This window comes from Alligator mississippiensis, chromosome 2, assembly GCF_030867095.1.
Source record: "Alligator mississippiensis isolate rAllMis1 chromosome 2, rAllMis1, whole genome shotgun sequence".
NCBI classification, from domain to species: Eukaryota; Metazoa; Chordata; order Crocodylia; family Alligatoridae; genus Alligator; species Alligator mississippiensis.
In genome coordinates, this window is record NC_081825.1 from 119,602,664 (window position 1) to 119,615,574 (window position 12,911).

A 12,911-nucleotide genomic window follows, 5' to 3' on the forward strand; every position below is an offset into this window, starting at 1 on the left:
GAAACAAAAGGGTGGGGAATAGATTCTAGATTTGAGAGATTTTATTTGCCATTTTTTAAATTAGTGTTTTGGGAATTAGCAGATCATCAGTTTGCTAAAAATGGCCTGGAATTAGCTTAAAAAATGTAACACTTTTTTATGCACGCATTTAATTTGAGATCCTTAAATTTCAAGATTTGGTGAAATGTGATGAAGCTTAGTTTGTAGCTTTCCTTCAAAATATGGTTATTCTCCTTGCACATGTACCCCTCCCCCATATAACAAGTCTGAGTACCTGTTTTGTACATGTATTTAATAGCAGCTGGGTTAGTTTGTGAGGATTCACATAAATGCAGGATTTTTTTAAGTCTTATCACTTTTTATACTGAATTGCTATTGCTATTCTGTCTGAACTCATCCTTAATTAATTTCCTTTATTCTTCCCTCTGACACATCTGCAGACCCACTCTGAAGAGAGACCATTCCAGTGTGAAGAATGCAAAGCTTTGTTTCGAACTCCATTCTCTCTGCAGAGACACCTACTAATACACAACAGTAAGTGCTAATTCAGAGGGGTTAACAAGTCAGATGTCAGTTTACATCTCTGACTTGTAACTTGAGAGGTAATGCAGTGCTGAGCAATGCAAATTTGAAGTGAATTTTCTTTCTTTTTCTTCCTCTTAGGTTCTTGCTTGAACTAAATTATGTTCCAGTAATTTTAAGTTCCATTTTTAATTTATGAGAATTAGGAAATTTAGATCCAAGTCCAAAAGTTTGCCTATAGACTGGTCCTGCTTTAATACAACACAGGATATTGTATGTATGCCACAGGTTTTCCAGTAATGGTGGTGGTGTGGCTGATGGGACCAACTTTTATATAATTTGGACATATAGGAGGCAAGCTTTTGGACTAGGGACAAAAATTACACACAAACCAGTATAAGTTATTGGAAACCAGTTCAAATCTGTAACACAATAGAAGTGTAGTGCATATAAACTGCTTTAAAATGGCCAAAACTAGTTTAAGATAAACTTGGATGGATGTAGTATCAGACTTAACTGATTTAGGTTAATTTCTGTCCCGGATCTCCTCCAAATTCAAGTTAACTTGCAGCCCCTGAGCATCCCAGGATGCTTTGGACCTGCCCTGCAAACCACACCTCATAGGATAGATAGGCTAGCCTTGGCCCAAACTGTCTGCTCCAGCCAAGCAAGGAGGTATGCCATAGCACCCCCCAGCATCTGGCCAGGGCCACTGAAGGGTTGTGGCTGCACTTCCAGAATCAAAAGTGAATGTCTGTTCTTGCTTATTTGTTCAATCTACGCAGCTTTAACTAACCTTCAAAGATTGAATTGATTCAGCCTCGGGCTTTTTGACTATCTTTACTTAGCCTATTTGTTCAAGTGCCCTTCCACAGGTCTGCAAATAAACTGATTGCTTTTTAAAACCTAAAAACTTGTCTGTCCCTTTTGTCTCTTTTCCCTAGCCTTAAAGGATATTATCTCAACTCTCAAATATTACTTGATCGACTCCAAGAGATGCAAGATTGGGTATTTTCTGCATTAACTAGCACTAATATCCCTATTTTATGTGTGGGTAACTGTGGCAGAGAGAATTAAATGACTTGCTCTGGTCACACAAGAAAGGCATCTGAAGTGTTCCCTTCTAAGTCAAAGTCCCAAACATTAGCCACAAAACAGACCTGTCTGTCAGCAACACATGTGCCAGCAGACTGAAGTAGTGTCTAGGCCCCAGTGAGCCAAGGAAGTATTCTCTTATGGACCTCTGGCAAGTCATCTTAGTTATTATGAATAGATTAGCCATGCTTCAAGGTTTTGGGTTAGAGGTACAGGGAATAGTATTTAATTATCTACAGAAGTCTACATTTTAATATATATTTTAAATAAATTAAGAAACTGTGCATGTTAAATTGTTTAAGTAAGCAAATTTAAACAATTTAGAAATGATTGTAACCCTAAACTCACCATAGCTTTGAAGATTATACTGTGTTTGGGGAAAAAAACTTTTGAATTTTATTTTACCTGATACACCAGTCTTTAGTGTAAAGTATATTAGAGAAGTGATTGGCACTGGATAGTTTGAATCAGGTTTTCTAAGTTGCCATGATCTGTTGTTTTGGTGAAAACTAAATTTTGTAGAGTCATTTTTACTTCTGACAACTAAATCAGAGTGCTGAAAAATCCCATTCAATTTACTCACATGGAGAGGAGCCCATTTTTAAAACTAATTAAGCTCTGATTCAATGAAACCACTGGTTTTCATGCATATTGGATCTGGCCCATACTTGTAAAAGATCTCCTTTCTTTTCTTTTCCAAGTATCCAAAACTAGTTCCTAGACCAGAAGTTTTACAGTTGCTCCCACACCACCTCCTCATCTTTATGTGTAATTCTTTATAACAAAGGTGCTGCCAGGCCAATAGCAAAGTCAAAAGCATCACTATCATACAAGAAATAAAATACAAGACTGACCAAAACCAGGGGCTTCTGTTGCTTGTGTTCCAGGTAAAGGACATTAGAACTCTTCCCACTCTGACCTCACCCTGAAATTGACAGGCTCCATCACTATGATAATGAGTCTACTGTTTATTTAATAATTCACAAACAACTCATGCCACATCAGGGTGATAGTTCCCCATTCAACAATGCGCTTTACTTGCTGTTTCCGAGAAAGAAAAAAAACTAAATAGTCTTCTAATGTCCTTGGCCATGTTTATAGTGCTGTATCATGGAGCAGAAATTGAGGGGAGACTGCTTCCCTACTGACCATGAATTCTGGAAAACATGGGAAATCCAGATTTAAGGTGTATTATCCATTATAAAGTCTTTCTGTAATCAGTATCTCAAGTTACATGTAGAGTTGTTATTCTGTAGAGCACCTTACTTTTAAAATATTATACATGTTCTGCTTAAATTTCATAAAATAATGTTAAATTAGTTCAAAAGTGGACCACTTTAAAGGAGGATTTACTCTGAATTGTAGATCTATGAAAAAGTATCAGGGGTTTGATTTTTGTGTTCTTTATAGATTAACTATTAAATATGGTTACTTAGCAAGTAACTAGGCTTCTTTTTCCTTTTGGCAGTTTAGTCAACTAAACCTGTAATCCAAAAGTTATGCAGAGGTCTTTCTTCCTGATGTGTCATTGTCAGTAATACCAGGCTCTGCATGCCAGTTGATGTATCAGTTCCATTCCTCTGGTGGTTTTTTGTTGATGTACTTTGTTAGAGCAAAATAACTGTGGTGTACACAAAAGAAAATATAATTCTGATCATACTTTTTAGTTGTCTTGTCTCTTTGTGGCCAACAGAATTTTAAAAAATCCAAATACTTCAGTCACTAAAACAAGCAACTCAGACTCTGAATATGTACGTATACATATAAATATATAGACAAAATATTAAGTAAGAAGTCAGTATTTTTTATAATTCATCGTTGTAAGGTTTTTAAAGCAATTTGGATTAGTTGAGATCAATTTAGACAGGGATCTTGTCTAATCATGTCTAACTAAACTAAAATGTCCTCTTGAGTTCTCTTCCAGCTGTTTTTCCATGACTGTGCTTATAATGTGTAATTCCTGTGCAAACTATTTTTGCACCAAAGATTGCATGTATTCCATTTGGGGTTCTGGATGTCATTATAGGTATTCCACATATTAACTGTAATACTATTAATTCAGGTCAAATTATTTGAGAGGTATTCTTCGTTCCTGTATACTGTTCCAAGAACTGAGATCAATGGATTCACTTTGATTTTATTTTCTAGCTTTGACTGTGGCATCATGTTTTCTGGGGGGGGGGCCAGAGGAGACGGTTATTTTGAAATTCCCTTATATTCTTAATCCAAATTTGTTGACTTGAAACTGGATAATGGAAATATTCTTATCATTTTATTTTATTTATCAATATTGTTACCTATATCTAAAATGTATGTTGTATCTTTTTTTTTCAAATGGTTAAATGTATATTAGTAAATGGAAAAAAACTTGGCCTTTGGCAGTGAGAGAACCTGTCATCTGCTGAAGTGCTGTTATGTTAGTGTAGTGAGAATTGATTGTAATTATTTAAATAATGATACCATATGAGGTTAATATGCATAGTGGATTTTATGATGCAACATTTTAGAAGGAGATATATTTCTATTGAAATCTAGTAGGGCTTTTGCTTTTACATCTTCTAAAGAATCTCTTCCATTACTGTGCCAATATTCTGGTGTTTTTGTCCTCTCACTATCCAGACATCTATTGTTATGTAATACAGTAGAACAAAGGATACCCAACAAGTTCTTGAAATATGTTGTAGGCAACTATTTGATGTAGAAGAAAGTCATTTTGATTTGGTCTTTATCAAAAAGGAAGAATTGGATAGCAATATGAAAGTAAAAGGCAACCCATATGACAAGGGTTATGAAACTGATTTGGCTGATTGGGCGGGGGGGGACGGACCCCCTGGTGGCTGATAGACGAGTGGGGGAGGGGGGGTTCCCTGCATGCAGCAGTGAAACCAGAAGTGCTAGCAGCAAAACCAGAAGTGCCCCCGCTTCTTCACGCCACTGCTGCGTACCCCCTGGGGCCTTCCCAAGTACCCCTGGTTGACAACCCCTGGTTGAGAATACTGTCTTCTGCTAGCTTGTCTGTAATGGAGTTAGTTGTTTTCAAATTGACTGACTGTGATAAATTTTATTCCAGAATACTTAGGGTGCTGTTAACAGTTATTTTTGAGAACTTGTGGAGGATAGGGGAGAACAAGTTAGGCAAACCTCTGTCAGAGCTGGTCTAGTGTACCTGAGCCTTCTTCAAGAATGAGGAGGTAGACAAGATGACATAATAATGTCCCTTTCAGTCCTGTTTTCTACCAGTCTGTGTTTCTTGTGTTTTTCTTCTTCAAGCAAGAAAAACACAAGAGTGTTATGAGGGTAAATTAACTAATAAAACAGAAAAAGCTTATAAAGATAAGAAGGATTAAATTACTGCGTTTGGATGATGTGTGGAGTTAATGAGGCATGGAGCCACTTGTTGAGTAAGTAGGCTAAGAAGGAGGCATACTGAATAGCTTCATTCGCTTGCTGCTGCCTGTCTTGTGCATTCTAGGCCTAATTTGGCATAGCATGCAAACATGTCCTTAACTATAAGCATCTGAGCATGCCCATTAACTTCAGTGTAATTAAGTGCTTTGCTAAATTGGTTAGTATTTAGTATTTTACAGAATCCCTGGATAACCATGGGTCTTTTAGAAGAATTAAATGTGATTAAAAACTGTTATAATTTCTGTACACGGTGGGACAGAGTGAAACAATGTACAAGCAGCATTATTTACAGCACTTGCTTCACTTTTCAACATTACTGTTCTATTATTACTTTTGTTTTCCCCATGACATTTAATTTTATGTTGGTACATATAGCCTGCCAATGTATGGAGTCATTTTAGAAAACTCACTGACTGGAATGATTTTGTTTAAACAAGCGCTTTGAACAAAAAATACTGAATATATTTTAAATGCTAAACACAAATATGATATTATTGAGAGAGCCAGATGGTTAGCTAGTTAGTGCAATAAGGTATATGAATAATTTAGGCTGGGTTACTTGCATTGATTTTACTGTGTGTGAAAATATGAATCTTTGCCATTTCCTGATGAAAGTCAGAATTGCAGATAAAATGACAAAGATGCTTCCTCCCACCCTCCCTGACATTAACCAAAAACTGAAACACAACACATGGCAGATCCTGTCCTAATTCAAAAAGGACAATGAATAACGTTAGGGAAACTACATAAATATATCTGGCTTCCATAACTAAAATTATTTAATAGAATTATGTCTGGGATTGCTACATGTTTTCTTTTGTTTTAATTTTTCTCCAAATTTAGATCCAAGTTGCCTCCTGTAAAGAAAAGGGGAAAAAGACACCACTGGTGATTGTTATTTAAAAAAAAAATACTATTTTCTATTTCAAGAGGTGTAGAAGATCTTGTTAGAAAGCATTTTTTTAAAAAGTTTCTTCCTTTACTGGAGTAATAGGATATAACGAAGTATGTTAACATTAATGAATTTACATGAAGCTGTTGAAGAAAACTGGTATCAGAATAGAAAACAAGAATTTCCTGTTTTCTAGAATTTCATGTAAATACTTTGGTGCAGTATCAATTTAAAATTTCTACCAGAAGGCATGTTACAATGCATGCATAGTGACTATGAATCTTAGCGATGGGGGCTAAGTATTTTAGGGGATAAAGTATTCTGTACTCTAATACTTGTATTTTTCTCAGATAAAACTGTTTTTGTTTTTGCTCATCAAAGTGAATGATTTTACAACTTATTAAGTTATTATTGGGGGAAAAAGTTGAGGTCCTAGAGGTGTAAGACTGCCTACATATAGCACAAGCCAGTAAAAATAGTCCTGATCTTTACTGGCTCCCCCTGTGTTAGCTGAGTAAAATAGTTTTAAGATCTACTTGTACAGGAAGTAAAGTCTGTTTTGCGATGGAGAGAATGCATTTGACAAATAATATCAAAGTCATTTTACATCTTTGTCTTTAAATAGTCTCCATAATGAGTGTTTCAGCATGTGCTACCAGGTAGGATTTGTTGCATAGCCCATTTGGAATTAGTGGGAATCTTTCCATTCATTGGCATTTGACTTGGAATAAGAATACATAATGAAAACTGAGATAGATTCATTTTCCAGTAGATTATTTTGTGCAAATTGAGTGTTATATTTTGCCAAGGGAGAGGAGAGACCATGCTTTGGTATACCTGGTGTACCTTCTTTTTGCATGAGGATCAGAAGCTGGCAACACACAATATTGGACCTGGCTGTGTAATTGCTTCATGCAGCAAATTTTTGGGTCCTGTTCTCTTTCCCAGTTGATGAGAGAGTTAATGTGATTTCTGAAAGTAGCTTAACACTTTGCTTTTTCCTATTTATAAGGTGAGAGAACCTTCAAGTGTGATCACTGTGATGCTACCTTCAAAAGAAAAGACACATTAAATGTTCACATACAAGTTGTACATGATGGACATAAAAAATATAAATGTGATCTGTGTGATAAAGCCTTTGTGACTCCTTCAGTCCTTAAGAGTCATAAAAAAGTGAGTATAATTGATTCCTTTACATTTTTATTTCTTGCTTGTTTGCCCTCAAGACTGTGGCTAAGCATAAAACCCTCTGTGTTCCTGTTGTGTTGATCCTTTGGTACATTTGGTTGTTGTTAACAAAAATAAGCATATTACATCCACTTATTACAATCCTGGAGTTGCTGGTGACAACCAGAGTCTCTAGAAGAATAGGCAGAAATCCTGACTAAGCACTCCAGTACTGATTGTATAGCAGGAGTGACTTGTTGCACTGGTCTTACAGAAACTCCTTTCTGTACCGCTCCATACAACAACATTGGTATCAGCTTTAGAGGAGACCACTTGCTCACATTCTTGACAAGAGGTAAACTGCCAGTCAGAATAAGTCAGCTTAAGTGTTGTCACCACACGCAAATGAGAGGGCTTGTCAAAACTGTTCTGTGTACATTCTTAATTTTCTAAAGTATGAGTAGGCCTACAATATGTCTTATAAGTTTCTATGCATTAACAGCAAAGCCAAATGAAATTACCGTCATGCTGTATAAGCATACTCTATTAAGCACTTATCCTACATGTTACTGGCACATTGTTTAACCTTTATAAATACTGTGCAGAATAATTTGCAGAAGGAAATTCAAAGCTTCCAGTGTCATTCTGATCTTACCTTGTAGTCTGTGCCTGGGTGTGTAATAGCACAGGGCTGTCCAACTTCCATTCAGCCAGGGGCTGCACACCATAGGAGCTGCATTAATGAGGGCCATGGGTCCCCTCCAGGCTGTATCACATGTGCAGATGTGGGTGCACCCCCATCCTGCTGCTCTGCTCTCCCATACACCAAGACCAGGTGATCCCCTACACTTGGGCGGGTGCTTCCCCACCCCATGGCACATGGTACTTCCCTATCCCCTGGCAAAGAGCATGTGCACAGGCAGGCACTTCCCCACACTGCTGCACTGCATGACTGAGGCAGGTACCCCTGCCCCTATGTGGTGCAGAGCCCTAAAATCACCTTTGAGTATCCAGAAGCTCCCCCATGGCATCGAGCTGCTAGATTCTCTCACAGGAGCACTGAGCAGCTAGATTCTCTGGCACCATGTTGTGAAGTTGCAGTTTTGCATACTTATACATATTGTATTATTTGTATAGAAGTCTTACTGGCATCTGTATTTAATACTTATGACGTAGATCAGGAGTAGGCAATGCTCAGCATATGTGCCAATGTGTGGCATGCGAAGGCATTTTGCTTGGTGTGTGCGCCTTGGGAAGTGGCTGGGGCTGCGCTGCCACAAGGATTGGGCCCCTTGCAGTTTCCTCGCCATCTGCCCCTAGCACACCAACATCTTACAAGTTAAGTTTGCGGGTGTTTTTGGCACTGTCCAAAAATGTTGCTGACCCCTGATATAGATGGATTTTTGTGTATGTCCATCTGACTGACGTTCCTTGCTGAACAGAAGGTGTTAAACTCATTTTTTTACATTGGAACCTAGAATTCTACAGGTGAATAGCTAATGTAAAAACACTGTGGCCTACTTAGTACCCATCTCTTAGTAGTCTTAGTCTGTTGACAGATAAGCGCTCGTTTCTTTATTAAAAGCATAGTTCAGCATGTATTGATCACTTTAACTCCCAGTGAAATAAGGAGGAGTTAAGGATTTTTACATCGCAAGATTAGAGTCTAGGAACATTTTCCTATGTGATTATCTTTGAAACTTTTGGCTTTTTTCTCTTGATTTTTGTCCCCCTTTTTAAAATTAGTTGCAGGAAAGTAAGTGTCTTTAGTGGCCAGATTGAGGGTATGGTTGCCAACCCAAGAAAATAATGTTTTATTAAGAATCTGAAAGCTTTTTACTGACAACCAAACTTTTTTGCTGATCTATGCTTTTCCTACCATATGCTTTACAATTTACTGTTTTATAAATCTGGCTCTAGCCCACATCCAGAAACCTGGGAAAATAAATTTTAACTGGGTGTTCTAATGTGAACAAAGTTCCCCAGTTGGAAGTAACACTCAACTGAAATGGAGTGTTCATCATTGATAATATGCTGACATGTTTTGTGCTACTTAATGGTTTCATGTACCGCCATGTGCTACAATAAACATCTTACTCCAGCTGTGTTTAGCATTACATTTGCTTTCTTTGCCTTTACAAATGCATTCTTTGAATTCCTGATCTTTAGTCTAAGCAGACTGAAATGTACATATTCTGCCCAATTGTCTTTCTCAGCCATGGGTTCATCCATGCTTTTAAGATTATCACTTGCTCTTTTTCTAATTTGGCATTTTATACATAACGCTAATATGAGTGATAAGTGATCGAATAGAGTTTTATTTAACTAGCAATGGTCAATGGTTTTATACCATGTTGCCCCATGTGACCTTTAGTTACTTCCACAACCTGATACCCCTGACCACACCTCGCACTATGCTGACCCCAACCCTCGCATCCTAATATGGGCTCCCACCCACCCATTTCCCCCACCCCCTTCCAGTCCTGCAGCTGTGTCCCAGCCACACTCTTTCCCTCTACCATCTTCTCACCTGGTGCCTCAGACTGCCTGGGGCTATGCAGTCTGCATACTTCTGAAGTGAGCAGCTGTTACAGGCAGGTGCTGGCACACAGGACACAGTGACAGCATGTAGTTGGGTGGGGGTAGAGGGCTATAGACACTCCCATGGGTCACAAAGCTCTGATAGAGAGCTCTCTGCAGGGCACCAAACTTCTCCTGCTCAGATATAAGATGGCATTGCCCTGCTTTGTCTGTCCATCAGCACTCAGCCTCATTCCAAAAACATATCTTCAAATAAAGCTCACAGTTTCTTATTTTTTACAGACAGCTCTTTTTTTTTTTTAATGGACTTATGGACAAGGCTTTTTTAATTTTTTTTTTCTTTTTTATGGACTATAGTAAGATTTACAGACAGCTGGCAACTCTGCTTCAGGCTTTTACTATGAAGTATGTTTCCTTCTGTTTTTTAAATTAGTTGTGTTTTCACTGTAAAACATATGATAGTGTAGAAATCTGATCACTGTGCTAGTAGGATTTGTGAAAAACTGGAAAGTATTAGTATGCAAATGAATCTCACAAAGTATCTTATATATTTGTTGATAGTGGCATCTCTTTAATTGCTTTTGAATGAATTTTTCAGGCTACAAAATCATGTTAGATGTGGTAATGATGACAGATTGAAAATAAAAGAATTAAGATTAATTTAAAAGTTTGAAAGTAATAACATTTATTGCTTCTCTGGTGCAATAAATATGAGACTATACATATATGTTTATGCTTATAGATTCAGATTTGAAAAATGTTATGTTAGAGCCTCATTACTAAACTTAGTAATGAGAATCCTAGAAATACTTTGTGTAATAAGTGTATTTGTTTATGCATTCCTGCAGGGATTTGACTATGCATATGCCCACACTTTGAAAAAAAAGCTTCATGGTTTCTTTCTGTCCCTTCTCAGAGGACAGAATTAGTTCTGTCCTTTTAAGGGTGCAGGTAACTGTACTCAAAATTACGGGTGCAAATTTATAGCATAGATGCCTACTGAAAATATTATCTCATAATTTGTATAATACAATTAAACATATTAAATCCATCATTTGACAATATAAATATTGTTAGCAAATGTAGACCTTTGGTTGATTTTATTTGTATTATGTTGGAATGATTATGCTGGGGAAAATTCTTAGAAGTCCAGAAAATGATAGCAAATGAAAAAAAATGAGAAGGGGTAGATGATAATTGGATATAGTCTAAACAGGAAGTGGAACTGTTTAAAACTTGCTACCCACTGCCACTAGACTTTTGAGGATAGCCACTAGACTTTTGGAGAAATTCAGATCTGAATCCAGATCCAAACCGGAGTCCATTTATAATGATAACTTTGTAACCCTTACCTATTCATAGACGCTGCAGTCGGAAGGGACCTCAACAGATCATCGAGTCCGACCCCCTGCCTAGGCAGGAAAGAGTGCTAGGGTCAGATGACCCCAGCCAGATGCCTGTCCAACCTTCTCTTAAAGGCCCCCAAGGTAGGGGAGAGCACCACCTCCCTTGGAAGCCCATTCCAAATGTTGGCCACCCTTACTGTGAAGAAGTTTTTCCTGATATCTAGCCTAAATCTTCTCTCCGCCAGTTTGTGGCCATTGTTCCTTGTTACCCCAAGAGGTGCCCTGGTGAACAGAGCCTCTCCGATCCTGTGCTGTGTTTCCCTGATGAATTTGTAGGCAGCCACAAAATCACCTCTCAGCCTTCTCTTGCAGAGGCTAAAGAGGTCCAGGTCCCCAGTCCCTCCTCATAGGGCTTGTCCTGTAAGCCCCTAACCATACGAGTGACCGTCCTTTGGACCCTCTTGAGTCTATCAACATCCTTCTTGAAGTACAGCACCCAAAACTGGACACAGTACTCCAACTGCAGTCTCACCAATGCTGCATAAAGGGGAAGTATCACCTCCTTGGTTCTATTTGCCATGCATCTGCTGATGCATGATAAGGTGCAGTTAGCTTTGCTTATGATTTTGTCACACTGATGACTCATGTTCATCTTGGAGTCCACTATGACTCCAAAATCCCTTTCTGCTTCTGTGCTGCTGAGAGGGTCACTTCCTACCCAGTAGGTGTGCTGCATATTTTTGCACCTGAGGTGCAGCACTCTGCATTTGTCCTTGTTGTACTCCATCCTTCGTGTACTCCCCACTTTTCTAACCTGTCCAGGTCTGCCTGCAGTCATTTCTTACCCTCCAGAGTTTGCACTTCACCCCACAATTTAGTATTGTTGGCAAACTTGGACGGATTACACTTCACACCCACATCCAAGTCACTGATGAAGATATTGAAGAGTACAGGTCCAAGGACTGAACCCTGTGGGACCCCACTGCCCACATCCTTGCAGGTCGATACCAACCCATCTACTACCCATCTCTGGGTGCAACTGCTAAGCCAAGTTGCCACCCACTGGACCATGTAAACATCTATGTCACAGCTTCTTAATTTATTTATGAGAATGGGATGAGATACTGTATCAAAGGCTTTGCTAAGATCCAAGAGAACGACATTCACCTCTACTCCTGTGTCTAAGCGTTTTGTTACCTTGTCATAAAACAAAACCAGATTTGTCAGGCATGATCTACCTGCTACAAATCCATGCTGGTTGTCCTGCTGTATTATTTTTCCTGCTGGACTCCCGCAAATACGATCCTTCACAATCTTCTCAAAGATTTTTTCAAGGATGGAGGTGAGACTGACTGGCCTGTAATTACTTGGCTCCTCCTTCCTCCCCTTCTTGAAAATAGGGACCACATTGGCCCTTTTCCAGTCCTCCAGGACACTGTATGGTGAATTTGATTGATTGGTGGTCACTGTCCCTGAGGTGACCATGAATCTGTAGCTCCCCTACCAGGTCATCCTGCATAGCCAACACAAAGTCCAGTAAGGCATTCCTGCTCGTGGGACCGTATGCCTTCTGCATTAGGTGAAGGTCCTGCACACAGGTTAAGAATCTATGTGTACAGTTGGATTAACCTAGTTATTAAAAGCCTCATATTAGCTCAACATCCCTGCATAACTACATAACTAAAGCGCATAGTATACCCAGTATATATTCCCCAGGAGACCTAATGTCCTAAATGCAATTTTTTCCATCTGTTACTTTTTGCTTGCAAAGGAACCATGTAAGAGTTTCTTAGCTATAGTCACTATGTACTGTGTGTAATGGAAGAATGATAGGTATCAAATACAGCTCATTTAAATAAAGGAAGATTGGAGTGATGGTCCTGCCAGTGGCAGGGCTGGGCCAGCAAATGCCAGGTTCAAGGACCCATCCTGGTGAGAGG

At 38.7% G+C, this 12,911-nt stretch overlaps 1 protein-coding gene across 9 annotated transcripts in view; it reads left to right on the forward strand.

Annotated features, from left to right (window-relative positions):
- The window catches only part of PRDM5 (PR/SET domain 5), a 169,839-nt gene that overhangs the window by 91,605 nt on the left and 65,323 nt on the right, over positions 1-12,911 (forward strand). For all 9 annotated transcript variants that reach the window (XR_009459853.1, XR_009459852.1, XM_059722090.1 and 6 more), the window contains 2 exons: positions 441-534; positions 6,930-7,090. Coding sequence is in view for 7 of the 9 variants with exons in the window: in XM_059722090.1 (XP_059578073.1) it covers positions 441-534; positions 6,930-7,090 (255 nt within the window). In the remaining 2 variants the exon portion in view is untranslated. The remainder of the gene's footprint in view (positions 1-440; positions 535-6,929; positions 7,091-12,911) is intronic.